At 39.6% G+C, this 20,295-nt stretch overlaps 1 protein-coding gene across 2 annotated transcripts in view; it reads right to left on the bottom strand.

Moving 5' to 3' along the window:
* The window catches only part of ITGA8 (integrin subunit alpha 8), a 193,316-nt gene that overhangs the window by 129,822 nt on the left and 43,199 nt on the right, over positions 1-20,295 (bottom strand). The window contains exons 7-11 of one of the 2 annotated variants that reach the window (XM_030819253.1): positions 15,299-15,424; positions 14,289-14,333; positions 9,169-9,212; positions 7,292-7,348; positions 3,668-3,720 (exon numbers count right to left, since the gene is read on the bottom strand). In XM_030819253.1, the coding sequence (XP_030675113.1) occupies positions 3,668-3,720; positions 7,292-7,348; positions 9,169-9,212; positions 14,289-14,333; positions 15,299-15,424 (325 nt within the window). The remainder of the gene's footprint in view (positions 1-3,667; positions 3,721-7,291; positions 7,349-9,168; positions 9,213-14,288; positions 14,334-15,298; positions 15,425-20,295) is intronic. The other variant, XM_030819254.1, reaches the window with a different exon arrangement.

The raw sequence follows: 20,295 nt of genomic DNA, 5'->3' as shown, positions 1-20,295 counted from the left end.
TGAGGAAAGGAGAGTCTGGTTCAAGCCCATAAATGTGTGTGTGCAGGGAAGTTCTCACTTCTGAACCATGAGCAATGACCTAGCCAAGTGATTTTTTAAACCCTATGAAATATATTATATATGTCATCATTGTTGTAATTTCAGACTTCACTTGAGTTGTCTATCTGGCATCTTTGGCCAATCTCAATTACTTCCAGAGCATAGTTATATATAATAGGACCTTGAATTTACATAGCATCTAAGTAATTAAAAACAGCAAATGATATACTGAGAATCTGTGGGCACTTTACCTTTATGAACGGCATTAGTAAATTAATGGAAATATCCTTCAACGCAGTCCAAAGAATTCAGAAAGTACTACATAGTAAAAAAAATAGTGTGCATAGCAATTTTTAAGAACTTCCAGAAAGAAGAAATTATTACTTTATAACAGTTCTGTGTTTGTTAGTACCATGTTTTGATCAACAGGAAGCCAATGAGGTCCTTTTCCCACAATTTTTTTTCTTTAACATGGCAAAAAAAAAAGTACTATAAACACTGTCACAAAACTTTGCTATAGACTAGAATGCGCATGTTTCCAGGAAGGACGGTGCCCTTGTGGGGCATAAGGTGAAACTTGGGCAAAGTCCTGAGGATTCAAAACAGGAGTGGCCCGTGGAAGAGAACACGTGGAGTGAATCCGTATAGCAGGGGAAGAGCCCCTGGTGCTTGTTGTGTGGCTGTCAGTGGGAAGAAATATGTCTGTGCGTATCTGAAAGGCCACAGTGGGGTTTTACTTTTTTTTCCTGATGAGATTTTGGAGCTTTTTTAGAAACCTTGTTTTTGTAAGCATTATGAAAACTGGATGGCATGCTATGTCTGGCCTTCAAGTTCTTTAGCTATTTTCTTTCCAAATGACTTACAATTACAGTCCACCTAAATTGGAAATCTTGAATGACAGTCCTAATAGCCACTTTATTTTTAAAACTTAGATAACTGAAGATGAAGGCAATTAATTTTTAAATTAACTGCTTTCAGGATAAGATTGGCATTCAACTATAACTTCGAAATACATGCAAAGTGCAAACACTGCAATCTCCCTCCACTGCTATTGCTCATACTGAGTCATTTCATTGCCCTCCAAGCCACTGTCCTGCCTCCCCTGGTGCATGGTAGTAGGGTTCCAGAAGGCTCTCTGACCATCTAGAGCTGGTAGACAGAGCACAGCTGATAACAACGAAGCCTGAGCTGGTACTGCTCACCTGGAATCCCCATGGCTCACAGGACGTTGTAGCCTTCTTGGAAATTGACTTGTTCTAGTCCATGGCAGAGTTTGTGTGGCACTGTGTGTGGCAGTTTGGAGTAAATGCAGTGACCTGCACACCTTCATGATCCAGCTCCCCAGGGTTCAGGCTCCATAGCTCTCCGCTGGTTCTTGAATATGCCTGGAGATCCCGCCTCAGGGAATACGCACTTTTCGCTCTTCCACAGGGAACACTCCTTCCTCCCTCCCTCTTAGATCACCATGGCTGGTCCTCACCTCCCTTAGGTGTTTCCTTAGCTGGAATCTTAATCCTGAGACCTTCATGATCTACCCAATTGGGGATTGTATCCCTTCAAATACTCCCTATCTCTCTTCTCTATTGTAACAAGTTTAATTAATAGACTTTATTTTTTAGAGCAGTTTTAGATTGTTTAGATTCAAAGCAAATTTGAGCAGAAAGTACAGAGTTCTCCCATTACCCTCTCCCTAACCTGCAGCCTCCCACACCATCACATCAGAGGGGCACATTCATTCCAGTCAATAAGCCTACATTCATATGTCATTATCAACCAAAGGCCATGGTTTACATTGAATTCACTCTTGGTATCAAATCTTCTATGGGTTTTAACAAATATATAAGGACACATATCCACTATTACCGTATCATACAGAGTCATTTCACTGCCCTAAAAATCCTGTTCTTCACCTGTTCATAACTCCCTCCATCAGAACCCCTGGGAAACACTGCCTTGTTCCTGATGCCGTAGTGTTGCCTCTTCCAGAATGTCGTAGAGTTGGAATCATATAGAATGTAGATCTTTGAGACTGGCATCTTTCACTTAGCAATATGCAGTTAAAGTTCCTTTGTGTGTTTTCTTTTTATTTTCTTCTTCTTTTTGTTTGAGACAGAGTCTCGCTCTGTTGCCCAGGCTGGAGTGCAATGGTGTCATGTCGGCTCACTGCAATTGCTCCCTCCCAGGTTTAAGGGATTATCCTGCCTCAGCCTCTCAAGTAGCTGGGATTACAGGCACCTGCCACCATGCCCGGCTAATTTTTTGTATTTTTAGTAGAGACGGGGTTTCACCACATTGGCCAGGCTGGCGTCGACCTCCTGACCTCAGGTGATCCACCCGCCTCGGCCTCCCAAAGGGCTGGGATTACAGGCGTGAGCCACCGCACCCAGCCCCTCTGTGTGTTTTCATGGCCTGATAGCTCATTTCTTTTTTAGCACTGAATAAAACTGAATTATCAGGATGTACCAGTGTTTGTTTATGTATTCATCTACTTGGTTGCTTTCGGCCCTTTTGTTTTCGTTGTCTCCATAATACTTATAACCATCTAACATACTCTTTACTCATTTAATTTTTGTCTGTAGCACCAAACTTCCTAACTCTAGTATAATCTTCATGAAGTTATGGATTTCTCTGCACCTAGAACAGTGCCTGTTAGTGCATGGTAGATGCTCGAGAAGTTTATGTTCAATGAAAGAATAATAGAAAGATATTTCCCAACAGGGTACAAAAGGTATGAAATTTATCTCCAGTCAAATGCCATGACACAATTAATACAAAGTCCATTGACCATATGAAGCTATATGAAGGTCACAGAAAATACCTAGCATAAGTATAGCTAAAGTGCTTAGCCCATTGCCTAGAACAAAGTAACTGTTCTTCAGATATTTGCTTTCTGTGAAAATGTGAGATCCCTGAGAGACCCCATCTGTCTTATTCACCTGTGTATTCTGGGCACCAAGAACAAAGCCTGGAACATGGTGGGTGATCCAATAATATTTTTGGGTGGATAATCGATACATCTCAATCTAATGGTTTTTAATTTAATAATTCATTAATTTACCTGTCAGGTCCTTTTGGTGAATCAAAGGGGTATTTAATCATAATTTATTTTTGAAGTAATGACTTAAACACAACCAAAATTCTCCGTGCTGTTTGGTCCATGTTCAACTGTAATTTACTACTGTAATCTGAAAAATAACAATTTCATCTTCTCCATGGCTGTTACTAGTACAGTACATTTTTAAAGCAATTAAAAAATCCATTTATGTGCAAATGTTTTATGAATGTATCGCATGCTAGGTGAAAATTCTAGGAGTGAAGAGAAATAGATGAATGTTCTCAATGGCTATGAATTTCGAATGACTGAAGACTTTATAAAATTAAAAATAAAACGAAATAAAATAGTCCTCTTCTCGAAGCAGCAAATGTGGAAAATCTCCGTAAGGACAAAATCGGATGACAGAGAATTATTTAATAGATGCATCTTCTTGTCCTGAACCAAAAAAGTTGAGAACAAGAAAGCCTCTATCTTGTTGAGGCAGTAAGGAAGGATGTATTTTGTGAAGGGAAAATATAATATCTTTATGGATGAATGTAACATATTGTATATGAGAGAGGTCTATAAACTTACCCATCACTGTTAACATCTGATACGACAATGGTATATCCAAAATAAGATGCCATCTGCAAAGGAAAATCAGGAGGTGACATTTTGTATCCAAAATGTCATGTCTCTATCATTCCTGAAAGATTCATCTCATTGTGGTACATTTTTGCATTGAAACTCACAGATTCTTGGAAGTGGCCAGGGTCCTTTTGCCTCATTTAGTCTAACCCCTGACCCAGTGAATAATTTTCCCCATAATAATCCTGACATCTGCTTGGACATCCTCTGGGGATGTTCAGCAATCAGCCCACTTAATTTGTGGACACAGCTATCGGAATGTTCACTGCTAAATCTGGCTCTTCCATAACTTCTAGCACTTAATCCCACCAAGTTCAGCAATCTCGAATCTCACAGAAGGAATCTAATTCCAATTCCATATGATGCTGTATGAAAATATTTTCAGGCTGGGTACGGTGGCTCATGTCTATAATCCCAGCATTCTGGGAGGCCCAGGCAGGAGGGTCACTTGAGTCCAGGGGTTCAAGACCAACCCTGGCAATATGGTGAGACCATATCTCTACAAAAAATAAAACAGAATTAGCAGGGCATGGTGGCACGTGTAGCCCCAGCAAACTGGGGAGCTGAGATGGGAGGATCACCTGAGCCTGGGGAGGTCAAGGCTGCAGTGATCTGAGATTACACAACTGCACTCCAGCCTGGGTGACAGAGAGAGACCCTGTCTTGAAAGAAAATATTTTCACTTGGCTCACCATCCAACCTCTCTATGTTAGAGATATGATACGTGGTACCAAAACACAGATGACACTTGTGAGTGCACTGATGACAAGAGAAGAGTTAGGTAAGATTTACGCTTCCTGCTTCAGAGGAAGCATAAAAAGTTTTCATGTCGGGGGAACCCACATCTCAGTATCAATTTGTATTGTGCTCATCGTCAACAAAAGCTCCTAAATCTTTTCCATGAGTGTACGTAGTGTACCACAGTCTCCCCACATTTTTTTTTAAATTTTTTTTTTGAGATGGAGTCTTGCTCTGTTGCCCAGGCTGGAGTACAGTGGCGTGATCTTGGCTCACTGCAACCTCCACCTCCTGGATTCAGGCAATTCTCCTGCCTCAGCCTCCTGAGTAACTGGGATTACAGGTGCCCGCCACCATGCCCAGCTAATGTTTCTATTTTTAGTAGCGATGAGGTTTCACTATGTTGTCCAGGCTGGTCTTGAACTCCTGACCTCAGGTGATCCACCCACTTGGCCTCCCAAAGTGCTGGGATTACAGGTGTGAATCACCGCACCTGGCCTCTCCCCATTTTATCTCTGCAGTTTTTCTTTTTAAACCTATGTTTTTGGATTTATAATCTTTTCAGGATTTATGCTTTCATCAGATTTGACCCATAGTTTCAGCTTGCCAATTTGCTGCCATAGTGTGCCATGCAATGTTTGAGGTGACGCAGCTTCCATCATGTCCTTATTTAATGAACATGCAATGCCTTAGAAAGCATACGCCCCAGGAGGCAGAGACTTTGGTCTGTTTTGTTTGCTGTTCTATCTGAACTTCCTGAGCAGTGTCTGGACCAAAGTAGGTGCCAGGTGCCAAATGCTCTTTGCAGAGAAAATGAATACATGCGTTAACAAGTGGTGTGTAACAACTCAACTCTCACACCTCTTTTCTCTGTTCCAAACATAGATAGTGAAATTCTTAGTCTTGGTGTGGTGGTGTGTGGCCTTTACTCAGAGGAATTTCATCATTTATGAAATTTCATCGTTTATCACCTTCTGAGGTTCAGGATTACAGAACTAGGTGGTATTGAGGAGAAGAAGGTATAGAAAGACTAAATTTAGCAATGTTTAAGAAGTTTCTAATGATAAAAAGTAAACAGATCTGGGCAAAGGAGAAGCATTGCTAGATTCTCATTCACTTATTAATTACCACCACTTAGGAATAGTTGTTTGAAACAGTTCAATATCTATTCAACTTCTTGTTCATCTCAGTCTGATTTCTCCAAACCTTCCAAAAGAATATCAGGAGATATAAAATGCTTTGTTGAAAATTTCAGAGTAATAGACTAAAGCCCCAAATTATAGCAAAAAGATGTCAAAATCATTTTGTGTTTATTTTAAAACCTGCTGGTTTCTTTTTCTTTTCTTTCATTTTTTTTTTTTTTTTAACAGGGACAGTGGTCTCACTGTGTCGCCCAGGCTGGTGGTGAGCTCCTGGCCTCAAGCGATCCTCCTGCCTTGGCCTTCCAAACTGCTGGGATTACAGGTGTGAGCCACATTTCTTTAAATACTGAGTTGGTGCTTCCGTCTAAGGGAAGCCAGTTGTGAATTGAATTTGTTTCTCCAGGCAATCGATTTTTCTCTCCTCTTCAAATTAAATTAACATGGTTAATTTTAAATGTATTACTTCCACAGCTTTGTTCATATTTAGTTTAAAATTAAGTGTATAGTTCTGTTTGTAAATAGTCACATATAAGTTACAAGCACAAGGAATTCTTTTATTTTAAATTTGTCCTGCATTCAAACATGGAGGCCTGAATCTATATCTTACCGAAATAGAGACGCAATAGTTTATGATCATCATAAGCACACGTATTCGCATGCATCTCAAATTATAGAAGATTTAATGGCACATGGGAATTTAGTGGCTTTTGTTTGATCAAAAGGCAGGAGACAGGAAATGGGATGGAAAGGAATTAGCATTTCTTGAGGAGTTGTTACGTGCCAGGGAATCTTCTAAGTAATCTACAATCCTTGATTTATTTGATTCTTAAAGGGAGCTTGCAAGATCAACATTTTATTCTTATTTTGCCAAGTGGCTCAAAGAGGTCAGATAATTTTCCTGTGGTCTCACACAGTTCATGAGCGGTGCAGTGGGAACTGGAAGTCTAATCTGTCAGCTGCAGAAGTCCAGGCCCTTTTTACAGTGACCTTCTTCCCATATCTTACGTCAAAACCTTCAGGCCTTTATAGACTATTGAAAGATTCATGTTAATACAAAACCACTTCCCATTGTTCTTAGAAAAAAATTTCTAATCCCAAACACCACCCACCTCCCCCACCAGTCTCCCATGAGTAGCCCCTGTCCCCTCCATCCTCAGCTCCTACATCTCTCTTGCTTACAGAGACTGTGGCCTTCACTCTGCTCTTCACACATGTCTGGCTGGCTCTTGTTTGAAAGGCTTCATGTTAGCCTTCCCTTGCCTGGAAGGTTCTGGATAAGATGGCATAGTTGGCTCTGTCTTGTCATTCACATCTCAGCCCAGACATTGGCACCTCAGAGGCCTCCTGATCACCCCATCCAAGGGCTTCCTTGCCACCTTCCTCCCGTCTTATATCACTCAGCTTTATTTTCTTTAAATCATGGTTCACAATCTGAAATTATCATGGACATTTATTTGCTTGTTAATAAACTGTCCCTTCCTCTCCCTCCCCTGCTGCCTCACTGCTGCCTGAGAGCTGGGTGGGATCTGTCTGTCTGATGCATGATTGCATCCCCAGTGCCTAGGACAGTTTCCAGTACATAGTAGCTGCTCATTAAATATTTGTTGAATGGATGAATAACTGATATGAATATTATAGTCTACTGGTAACCCAGAGTGATTTTATTTATTTGGTATTAAAATGTCTCTACCTGTTCGCCAGTGAAATTCTGAATAAACGTCATATCCGTAGAGTTAATGATTGAAACCTGAAATCATAGAAATTCAACAGGTTACACCATTTGTCATAGAATTCGGGCCCTTTTTTAAAACTACAACTTGAATCATTTAAAATTTTTTGTAAAGTCTGATAAATGGTTAGCTAAATGTAAAACAAAAATGAAAGCCCACAGAATGATCTTATTAAAAAAAAAGCCAATTAAAGTTTTTGTTTATGGTTAAATCTGGGATGCTTTCAGACAAAACGCATGCTTATTAATCTGAGCTGGAGAAATAAAAGTTGAATTCAAGAATATTGAGAGCAATTAACTTGATGATTAGTTGATTTAATCAGGATTTTTGTCTAAATCCGTTTCTGTTCTTACGCTATGATAAATTGATCATTATGGTTGTTTGCAAGAAATATTAGATTTTAAAATGCTATCCACATGGCAAAAATATTCCTTTTAATTCTACTTAGCCAACCTTTCTAGATACTTTTGTAGAAGGTGAACTTCATTTAAAATGTTTTTCTTTCAGAAGATCTATTTATTTGCTTTTCCTAATTTCGTAATAATGGGTTTGAATAGTATCACCCCAAAATTTCATATCTACCCAGAACATCAGAATAAGACTTTATTTGGAAATAGGGTCTTTGCAGATGAAATTAGTTAAGGATCTCAAGATGAAATCATCCTGGTAGGCTCTAAGTCCGATGACTGATGTCCTTATAAAAAGAGGAGAAGACAGAGGTAGACACAGAGGGCAGAAGGCCACATGAGGATGGAGGCAGAGACTGGTGGGATGTTGCCACAAGTCAAGGAATGCCAGGGACCATCAGAGGCTGCAAGGGGGCACGGAGAACCCTCCTATCATAGATGCTCTGGTGAGAGTATCATCCTGCCCACAATTTGATGTCAGACTTCTGGCCTCCAGAACTGTGAGTAAATAAATTTATGTTGTTTGAAGCCAGCCAGTTTGTGATTCTATGTTATAGCAGTTGTGGAAACAAATAATAAATTTACAATTAGTTAAATTTACAATAAAATTAAATAATGCGATTAATTAAAATAACTGAAATAACAATTGCTTTTATTTCTACTGTATGAGGCATATTAAGATGTTGATCATAACCATGGCATCCTCCACCATTATTCCCGGATTATACCCACAGGTAGGAACAGCCTTGTGGGTATGTGACTTGTGCAGTCACACAGGACCCTGTGCTTAGATGGGTCTCACCCTTGGTTTAATGGTCTGCTGTTGGTGTCCTGAAATTTTTAATAATTTTTGAACAAGGGGCCTGTTTTTTTCTTTTTGCACTAGGTCTCATCAGTTACATAGCTGGTCCTGCACATGGATCAGAACAAACCTAATCTGACCTGTTTTCCTTCCTTTTTCGTAAGCAAGCAGCATGAATCAGGAGGAAGAACTCCTTCATAAAGGAAGTTTTAAAAGACTTAAAAGTTGCATAAAATGAAACATTTCTTTGCGTATACAGATGGTCCTTCAATTATGATGGTTCAACTGACAGTGGTTCAAAAGTGATACCCATTCTGTAATAATCATACTTTGAATTTTGAGTTTTGATCTTTTCCCAGACTAGCAATCTGCGATATGATACTCTTACTTGAGATACAAACACTTTATTTTATAATAGGCTTTTGCCCAAGTGTGGGCTAATGTAAGTGTTCTGAGCATGTTTCAGATAGGTTAGGTAAGCTATGATGTTCGGTGGATTAGGTGTATTAAATGTGTTTTCAACTTACAGTATTTTCAATTTGTGATGGGTTTATTTACATGTAATTCCATCAAGGAGCATCTGTACAAGAAAATACCCTATTCCTATAATGCACTCTTAAGTACTCACATATCCAAAATTCTGTGCTCCTCTTGGAACTCCAGCAACCAATTCTGGGGATGAAAATAGTCATTTAGAAGGGGAATTACACACACACACACACACACACACACACTCACCATATAATAAAAGTGGCAAAGACAGTGCTTGTAAAATGAGTGGCTATCATATAGAGCGGGGGTCTCCAAGCACCAGGCCATCAACCAGTACCTGTCTGTGGCCTGTTGGGAGCCCGGCCACACACACAGTAGGAGGTGAGCCTCAGGTGAGCCAGAACGAAGCTTCATCTGTATTTGCAGCTACTGCCCATTGCTCGCATTACAGCCTGAGCCCTGCCTCCTGTCAGATCAGCGGTGGCACTACATTCTCATAAGAGCGCGAACCCTATTGTGAACTGTGCACGCAAGGGATCTAGGCTGCACGCTCCTTTTGAGAATCTAACTAATGCCTGATGATCTGAGGTGAAACACTTTCATCCCAAAACCATCCCTCACCCCCACATCTGTGAAACCGGTCCCTGGTACCAAAAAGGTTGTGGATTGCTGATGTGTAGAGGGTTGGAAGTTTGAAGCCAGGGCTTTGCGTTTACTGTTCCATTAGCTTTTGTTTCTTCTCCAGATAATAGAAAACAGAAAAACAGAAGTCATACTTTGTCATACTTTATGTCTTTATTATGAGTCTCTCTGCACTTCAGTCTAGTTCATGAATCTGGCTTCTTGGGTCTGCGTGTGATTTATAAATTAGACCTCTTACTCTGATTCTTCCAGCTTTTACTATAGTGACATCTTTTGTGCTAGTATAAAAATTACAGTTCTGGTTCCGTCTCAGAGTCAAGGGAGGGAATGGGATCAGGTGAAAAGCAGAGAGGGGAGCCTTGGACAGGAACGTGGATGATTCATCTACAGCAGTAGGAGAGCAGGGGAAGCATGCTCTTGAATCATAAAACAGGGTTCAGAAAAACTAAGCAATCTGGATAGACTGCCAGGAAAGTTGATGGGACTGGTAGTACCCTGTCCAGTTTTCAATAATCTTTATTTGATATAAATTAAGTTCTCCTGACACTAAAAACAAACCACAATCAGATATAATAGGGGTGACTGATTTCAGGGTCAGGCCTGTGGGTAAGGACAGATTCTAGAGGATTGGGCCATTTGAGAAACATGGCAACCACGACTCCTCCCATTCCACAAATATCGGGAATTTTGTTTTTAAATTATCAGTCATCCCACCCAGTAACTGTGAAGTCTGCAATCTCATATGACCACAACTCTAAGGAGTTATTAAATGTAATATTGAGTAAAGATGCTCCTAATTTTTTAATAAAAGATCAGGACAGCTTAATTGCTTGGGGTCTAAGGCAAGTTTGAACTGTCACTCAACTACAAAAAATATTCAGTTGGAAGAAAAAATAGGAGACTTTTCCTTTTCAATAACTCAAGGTGAAATCTTCAGAAGGTCCTTTTTTTTCTTTTTTAAACATGGTCTTACTCTGTTGCCCAGCCTGGAGTGTAGTGGCATGATCATCGTGTCTCACTGCAGCCTCAGCCTAAGCCTCCTGGGCTCAAGCCATCCTCCTACCTCAGCTTCCTGAATAGCTGAGACCACAGGTGCATGCCACCGTGCCTGGCTAGTTTTTGTACATTTTGTAGAGACAGGGTCTCACTATGTTGCCCAGGCTGGTCTCAAACTCCTGGGTTGAAGCCATCCACCTGCTTCGGCCTCCTAGAGTGCTGGGCTTACAGGCCTGAGCCACTGTACATGGCCACAAGGTTTTTAATAATCAATATAATCAGGAAAAATTTAGATCCTTGACCTGGGAACACATGACTTGAGTAGCATCCTGACTAGTGAGAAGCAAAAATATTTCTTTCATTTGCAGCTTAGAAAGGTTCTATCACCGTTGAAATCATAGTTGGTGAGTAGTACAAGTTGAAAATTGACAGCAAAGTCAACATTCTTTCCAACACATCAAATTACATTCCTGGAATTGGTTAGCGACAGATTACTTTCTTAGGTTTTAGCTCATTACGCCTCATTCTAAAGTGACAACAAAGGCTCTTAACCTTTTTTGAGTCATGAACATGTATGAAAATTGGAAGAAAGCTATGGATCCTCTTGCCAGAAAAATTATACACAATCAAATCTCGCATGTAATTTTTAGGGGTTCCGATCCAGTGAAGCCCATCCATGTCCCACCTAGCAGTGTGAGGATCCATATTAAGAACCCATCATCTAGAGGACATTGAAGTGCTCACTGTTTTTTTAAAATAGAATTCTCCTTCCCTGTTGTCTAATTAAGTAAATCATGAACATGCACAGTCCTGGATTCGGAGTGGTCTGGTGAGCTGATTGCGATGTTCCTCGATAGTGCTTTTATTTTAGATATCTTCAAAACACTTAAAACGATCCATTTTCAGATATTTTATTTTAGATATTTTATTTTAAATAGTTTAGATATCCTCAAAACACTTTTCATTTTATTTGAGATATTTTAGATATTCTCAAAACACAAAATATCCTTTTATTTTAGATATCCTCAAAACACTTAAAACCCAATCCATTTTTCAGATATTTCTGAGATCTGATGGAAAATCACTACTGTTTTCTACCATCTTTCCCTACAATGTACTCTTGTGCATCATTATTTATCTTCTTGGGTCAAAACTGAATGCTATTTGTGAGAGCTTTCCAACAAGACTTTTTTTTTTTTTTTTTTTTTTTTTTTTTTTTTTTTTTTTGACGAGATCTCAATCTGTCACCCAAGGCTGGAGTGCAGTGGTGCAATCATGACTTACTTCAACCTTGACCTCACAGGGTCAAGCGATCCTCCTGCCTCAGCCTTCCAGCCTCCTAAACTGGGACTACAGGTGCATGCCACCATGCCCAGCTAATTTTTGTATTTTTGAGAGGAGGTCTCACTATGTTGCCCAGGCTGGTGTAGAACTCCTGAGCTCAAGCAATTCTCCGACCTTGGCCTCCCAAAGTGCTGGAATTACAGGCGTGTGAGCCACCACACCCAGTCCAACAATACCCCTAATGCCACATTGAAAAAATAATAATTTGGCATGTTTTACGGTTTCCTTTGTAAAATTTTTAGTGATTTTTAGATTTGACCTTTTTTCAAGGCACTAGTTATTCAATACTGTCTTTGATGGTTCCTAATTCAATGGTTCTTGTTACAGCCAACAGGATTTTTTAGATATCAGGCCTTGCACTGTTTTATGGATACACAGAGTTAACTCACTGAATTCTCACAAGAATCATATGATGTAGACAATACCATTAGCATAATCATCCTTATTTTAGGATTGAAAAACGTTGGAGGCACTAAGATGCTATGTAACTTGTCCAAGGTCACAGAGATAGTAAGTAGTGAGGTCAGGGTTTAAACCCAAGAGGTCTGGCTCCAGAGTCCAGGCTCTTAAGCATTACAATATGCTGCCTTTTAATACCTTGAAGAAGACATAATGAGATGACAAGTCCTTTATGAATTAGTTTGTACCTAAAGGAAAAATGTTCTTTCAAAGGAAAAAATAAAAACCTGATTATCTTCAACCTGAACTGCAAAGCTTTGTTTATGATTTTCTCCTTTGTATACCTTGACACGAAACTATGAAAGGATCTGTGATGATTCCTACAGGTGACCATATTTCATTTACTCTTAATTATTTGTGAATTAAACCACTTGCATTAATGAAATGCAGTCAGTGTTCATATGAAACAAGATGGAAAATGGTAAATACTGATTGATGATTGACTCATTCAATAAATATTATGCGTTGAGTGAAAGCTCCCATTTATTGCCTTGTATCTAAGTATTTCTCATGCATTAGCTCATGCAATCTTCAGAACATTATTTTGAGTTAGTTAATATTAGTGTCATTTAAAGATGAGCAAATAAGAACCAGAGAGGTTGTCATAGCCTAAGGAATAGAGAGTCTGTGAAGTCAGAACTTGAACTTATGTGGATCTTGACTCCAAAGATTCAAATTATTTCTGTCAGGCTGTTCCCCATATGAATCTATTACGAGCAACACATGGTCTAGTCTTTGTAAAGGAGATAAATAAGAACAATACATAACAATACATAGATCTTGCCTTCAAGGAGGTAGACATGAAGAGAAAAGTGATATATGTGATACCATCCTTTCTTACTCTTATCCAATCAAATCTATATAGGCAGCCAGTGTGATTTGTTCTCTTTTTTTCTTTTAGATTACGAGCATAATTGGATTATATTTACTCCTCAGCTGACACCTTTCATGTCTTCTCCCCTGCATGTTGAATAGATCCCAGAATCATTTCCATGACCCGTAAAACTGGACATGATCTGAGCCCAGTCTTTTCTCGAAGCCAATCTCATTTCACTATCAAAGTCTGGCAGTCAAGCTGAGGTCCTTGAACACCCGAATTTTCTACACACCTTAGAATATAGAAGTTGGCCCCTGCCCCTTTGTCTGTCTGACCCCCCACCCTCATCATCCCAGGCTCTATTCAAATGTTTTCTTAACACCACAGCTTTCCTTACTCTATGTTTAGAATTTTATCCTAGCACTTACCGTAATTTAAGTAGGTATCCTGTGTTCATTATTTCATGTCCATCAGCCCCAGTAGACAACAGCCACAGCAAAGTAGAGAAGACAGGACAAAAGGGATATATACGAGATAGGGATTCGTTTGTTCTGTTATTTGGGGTTTGGGTATGTTCAAAGAGGAGAAAGGAAGTAAGATTGGGGTGTTGGATTGGAGTTGGTTGGGGAGAGTAATTTTGGGCATGTCCGATATGAGAGGTACTAGAAATGAAGGGATCTTAATTTCACAAATTTGATCTGTCACTAACAGTATGGCATTTAATCATCTATATTTTTCATTCGTAACATGGGACTATGGCACTAATACTTTATTGCTTAACTAGATTTTATAAAGTTGATGTTCATTCTTATGAAATTCTTTGAGACTTAAAATGCTGTTCCAAAGTATTTTTTCTATAAAATATTATAGGCACTCTGGGTTCCATTAATATCCCTTTTGTATAGCAAATAAAATCACATTGATAGAAAAAACTTGTTTTGCCATTTTACCATTTCCCTGTGCTTTATAAGTGATTTAAACTAAACAATGTCTCTTACCTTGCTGAGAATCCCCAGTAAACTCCCCAGCAGCAACTGAGTATCCTGTTTTAAAGAAAAAGAAACAAACCAATCACACTTAATGACTTAACCAAATGAGTTGTATCTAGAAAAAGGTGAAAGGGCTACCATGGTACTACTTTATTTAGAAATCTCTACAAATATTATAAAAGTTAAAGATTCTATAAAGGGAAAAATTAATCACACTGAAAGGAACACTTATATACTAAATCCTGGGTGCATAATAGATTATCTACTACTTAAATAGGAGCATAGCCAAAAAAAAAAAGAGAGATATTCTGAGGTCAATTTTAAAAGCATGGATACTTCATAATCCCCCTTGAGCGTAAATGGTAGCTGTTGCATTTTAAGAGCTGCTGATTTAAAATAATGCGACAGAATACTCTGAAAGATTTCCTCTGGGCTCAGGTTTTGGTATTTCTGGTCACCAGCAAGACCTGCTTCCTAATACCTCTCATGATGGTTTTCCACAATTTAGTTTAGCTCTAAAGTGAGGTGCTGGCTACATTGACAAAACACAGCTACATTTCTTTTTCGAATTCATCAAGCAATCAAAAGACCACTAGGATCCCAAAGATGGGAAACTGTAGTGGTGAAATGACATTGTGTGGTTTGTACGTAATACAATTTGAGAATATTCCAGCAACTCAAACTTCTCATGTGCATCTCTGTTAACTACAGAAGCCTGCTATCATGCTGTCCCTGTCACATTGGTAGCAGCCCTGCTAATACATAGTATCTACTACTGGTGAAATAGTTCATGTGCAAAAAACTGCTATGGAGCCAACAAAATAGCTGCTCAAATTATGTATTACACATCATGGCTGGAAAAATAGCAGTATTGAAAAGAAAAATCGAGTCCACTCTAATAAGAGAACATTTGTATAAGATGCCAAATAACATTGGATAAGTCAGGGATAAAACTTGCATCTACATTTACTATGCTTGTCTTTTGAAAAACCACAAATGTCTTGGGCAATGGGTCTTACCAAGGTAACTGTCATCATAGGAAGCTGGAGCCACTTCTGTCTGCTTTTCTCCTGCCAGTTTCCTGAGGATATCCTTGAATGAGTAATTTGCAATGATATCTGCAACAGTGGCAGTGATCACTTGCCCTGTGTTTAAATAAATTAATACGTTAACTGGTTAACTGAATGAACACAAGAGGCAGGCCCTCCCTGAGCAGACACACATTCCCTTGAAAGCTATGGTGGAATTGCTTGCTTTTTTGATGATGAATTTTCCTGCCTGCCACTCAAACTCCAAGGCAGAGTTAGTTACAGCTGGGTAGAACTTTCCATTCTGACAGAAGACCTGAGATGAACTACAATATTTTATTGGTTTTCCTGCTGCTTTCAACATACATACTCCACCTCCAAATGATAAAATTATCTAAGAGTGGAGGCCAAATTTGCAGGTAAAATTTATGTGATGTAATTTTTTTTTTTTTTTTGGATGGAGTCTCGCACTGTTGCCTGGGCTGGAGTGCAGTGGTGCTATCTCAGCTCACTGTAACCTCCGCCTCCCGGGTTCAAGCAATTCTCCTGCCTCAGCCTCCCGAGGTTCCTGCCAACATTCCCAGCTAATTTTTTGTATTTGTAGTAGAGACGGGGTTTCATTATGTTGGCAAGGCTGGTCTCAAACTCCTGACTTCGTGATCCGCTTGCCTTGGCCTCCCAAAGTGCTGGGATTACAGGTGTGAGCCACGGCACCCGGCCATGATGTAATTTTTATTCTGGAATATTCCAGCTGGAAGTAAGTTTTGATATCATTTAGTCAAATATAGCTTCTTCTAGGCGGAGAGACTGAGACCCAAAGAGCTAGAGTGCATTCTCTAAGGTCCTATGGTTTTGCTAGTACGATATTAGGCATTACAAGCAACGTTTCCTTTGGCATTCTAATAAAACTTTCTGTGCTCTTGCAAAGTATAGATATTGTATTCAATCTAAATCACATATCTGATTAATAGATGATAAAACATATCAGCTAAGTTAAATGAAGGAATTGCAAAATCCCTGAGCCATCTGCTTTTCTTGCTAAAATATAGAGAAAGCATAAAATTAGGACACTGAGAGCAGCTAGGTCCAGTGAGATCCAAAATTCAGCAAAAGAGAAATCCGTGGGCACCAACATTCACATGATAAGAACTTTGGTTAATCTCTCTCAAAAGTCACTGTCAGAAGTCTTCAAATACGATTGCATTGGGGTAGACAAGTATGTGAAAGACAACGAGCAATTTCCGCTGCAATTTCTGTGCATTCCCATGTTTACCATGGACATCTAAGGCAAAAGTGTGATATTATGCTCTTTGGGAGAAAAGTGAAGAAATGCTTTCAAAAGACTATCATTTAACATTAATTTGAAAGCCAAATTAGTCGTTGGGAATTCACGCTTAATTCACACAGTCTTTCTGTTGGAAGTCCACAAAAGAATGAAACTGTCAAACCAGATCATAAATATTGCCAAGTGACTGGGACTGAAATGACTATTCTGATATTAAGACAATGGTGTCGGCCGGGCGCGGTGGCTCACGCTTGTAATCCCAGCACTTTGGGAGGCCGAGGCGGGCGGATCACGAGGTCAGGAGATCGAGACCACGGTGAAACCCCGTCTCTACTAAAAATACAAAAAAATTAGCCGGGCGTGGTGGCGGGCGCCTGTAGTCCCAGCTACTCGGAGAGGCTGAGGCAGGAGAATGGCGTGAACCCGGGAGGCGGAGCTTGCAGTGAGCCGAGATTGCGCCACTGCACTCCAGCCTGGGCGACAGAGCGAGACTCCGTCTCAAAAAAAAAAAAAAAAAAAAAAAAAGACAATGGTATTTACACATGAGTTTCTGAACACTGTCTGTAGAATTTGCCAGCTATCTCTGGATTACAGCTAAATACCCTCTTTCCTCCATCCCACATACACACTGTCTTTGCTGTGTCCTTTAGCTATGTCTATAAACATTATCATCTTAAACCTGAATAAAATTTTAAATTCTATGTCTCAAACATATGTTTCTATATGCCATTGCTATGGCAGATTTTTAGCAAATCATTTGACTCAGACATTTTTTTCAGTTTAAGGAAAAGAATGGATTATGTGAAATTAACCAAGTAAATTAGAAGAAAACCTTCCATAAATACAATTTTAATTTTGTAGCCATCTGTTGTGTAAAATATATAGTTTTTCAGTTTGCAAAGTAATTTTTAAATACCAAAATGTTAATTATTTGATGTTTATAATTGTATATGCATGAGTTGAGCTTAACATTAAGTTTATATACAATTTTATAAATCAGCTGGGCATGGTGGCTCACGCCTGTAATCCCAGCACTTTGGGAGGCCGAGGAGGGTGGATCACAAGGTCAGGAGTTTGACGACAGCCTGACCAACATGGTGAAACCCTGTCTCTACTAAAAATACAAAAATTAGCCAGGTGTGGTGGCATGCACCTCTAGTCCCAGCTACTCAGGAGGCTGAGGCAGAAGAATCGTTTAAACCTGGGAGACAGAGGTTGCAGTGAGCCAAGATCACACCATTGCACTCCAAGCTGGGTGACAAAGTGAGACTCGTCTCCAAAAAAAAAAAAATTATCATAAATCTATCTCTCCTGGATCTTTCTCAATGACTTTTAAACATGATCAAGTTTCTTCCATTAAAAAAATTCCTCCCTCAACTCTTAACCTCAGATTCTACTCTATCCTAAACTTTACAGCCCACATTACAGAATCTTCTCAGTATTCTCTCTCTAGGCCTCCCGTCTATACCCGTGGCCTGAGTTATCACCAGTATGCAAGCGATGAAAATTTATATTTCACTCTAGATGTCCTCTGGGCTTAAGCCCTAAATACTTAGGTGAAACCCTTTGGATATCTCAAATATTTTCATACCCAACAGAACAAAAAGTTAACTCATCATCTTCCCTCTCCAGCCCACTCAAAACCTGTCCTCTTCCAGTGTTCTGTATCTCAGTGAGCGGCACCCACCTATAGCCATTCAGTAGCAGGCGTCAGAAACACTCCCTTCCGACCTTACTTCCCTTACCACCATATATCCAACACATCATTTAGGCTGCTTATTTTGCCTCCAAAGTATTTCTCAAATTTCTCTTCTTTTACAGTCAGTACCATCATGGCTCTAAGAAACACATCTTTACCTGAAACTTACACAACTTGTTTACCTTATAAACTTAAAATTAGTTTATATCCTTGTAACAACCTTGTAACTACTTTGCTGATATTTCACCTTGGCCAACTTTCAATCTGTTTTCTGTAACGCAGCCAGGATGATCTTTTCAAAATATAAATTCGATTGTAGCACTCCATGCTTAAACTCATTTCATAGTTTGTCACTACACTCAGGACAAACAACACCTTCTTACTCTAGCTAAAGCCATCTATTTAAACTCTTAAAATCCCCCAGTGGTTTTCCATAGTTTGTAGAATAAAGACAAAACTGCTTGGCATGGACTGCAAGGCTGCAATGTGAAACCTGAATAAAATTTTAAATTTCTATGTCTCAGACAAATGCTTCTATATGCCATTGCTATGGCAAATTTTCAGCAAATCATTTGTATCCAACGTTTTTTCAACTAAAAGAATGGATGATGTGAAATTAACATAATTTATGATAAAAATATCATAAAGACTTAGGATAAATTTTTTTATCATAATAATGTTAATTTCACATCACCCATTCTTTTGTGAAATTAGGGGGCCACTCCATACCACCCAAGCTCTTCTTCCCTCACTCTCTTAACTCCGGTCACCTTGACTTTCCTCCGTTCTCTCCTACACTGCCCTCCTGCCTCGCACAGAACATCTGCACGTGGTCCCTCCTCTCTTCACCTAGGTAACACCTATGTAAGGTCCAGATCTCAATTCAGGGTTGTTTGCTTTTCCAAGTTAGCCTTTGCACTGCTGCTGGCCTATGCAGCACCTTAGCAAGAATTAGAAGACGTCATTTCCTCTTGACAGATGCTGTCTGTACCTGGGTTCATGGCTCTGTAAGCAGAGCACAGGTTGTATTCCAGCTCCCTGTCAGCCAATGGTCAGAGGACAAAACACACCTTATCCACAGCCACCCAGGAGAAGCCTCCTAATTTCTTCCAGCCCCATCACCACATGTCTTTGCTTCGGAGTGTGTATCACAGTTGGGGGTTCTTGGGTACCCCTGTGAGTGTTCGATTAATGCCTGTTGTCATTCTCTAGATATTAACCTCCGTGACAGTAAGAACAATGTCTGTTTTTACTCATTAATGTGTCCTCAGCCTCCACCACGGAGCTTGGCAGAGCCTCAACACATTGTTGATGGAGAAATGAATTGTTAAGTTGCAAGAGTATTTTAAAATATCATTTACATTACAGAGTACAGGCTGGGCAGTGGCTTACACCTGTAATCCCAGCACTTTGGGAGGCCGAGGCGGGTGGATCACCTGAGGTCAAGAGTTTGAGACCAGCCTGGCCAACATGGTGAAAGCCTGTCTCTACTAAAAATACAAAAATTAGCTGGGCATGGTGGTGGGCACCTGTATTCCCAGATACTCAGGAGGCTGAGGCAGGAGAATTTCTTGAACCTGGGAGGTAGAGGTTGCAGTGAGTCGAGATCGTGCTATTGCACTCCAGCCCGGCAACAAGAGTGAAACTCTGTCTCAGAAAAAAACAAAAACAAAACAAATGAGAGTACAAATCGAAATGATGCTTTTGTTCTCACTCATACATGGAAGCTAAAAAAGTTGATCTCATCGAAGTAGAGAGTGGAAAAGTGGTTACTAGAGGAAAGGATGAATACAGATTCAGGTATAGCCAGAGATGGGTTAATGTACACAAAAGTACAGCCTGGTGGAGGAATAAGTTCTAACGTTCTATAGCACTATAAGGTGAATATAGTTAACAGCAATTTATTGCATATTTTCAAATAGGTAGAAGAGATTTAAAATGTTCTCAACACTAATGATCAGTGTTTGAGGTGATGGTTATGCTAATTACCCTGATTTGATCATT

Source organism: Nomascus leucogenys, chromosome 9 (assembly GCF_006542625.1).
Source record: "Nomascus leucogenys isolate Asia chromosome 9, Asia_NLE_v1, whole genome shotgun sequence".
Classification (NCBI taxonomy): Eukaryota; Metazoa; Chordata; class Mammalia; order Primates; family Hylobatidae; genus Nomascus; species Nomascus leucogenys.
The sequence above is the reverse complement of the archived record's forward strand: the minus strand, read 5'-3'. Positions and strand labels throughout refer to the sequence as shown.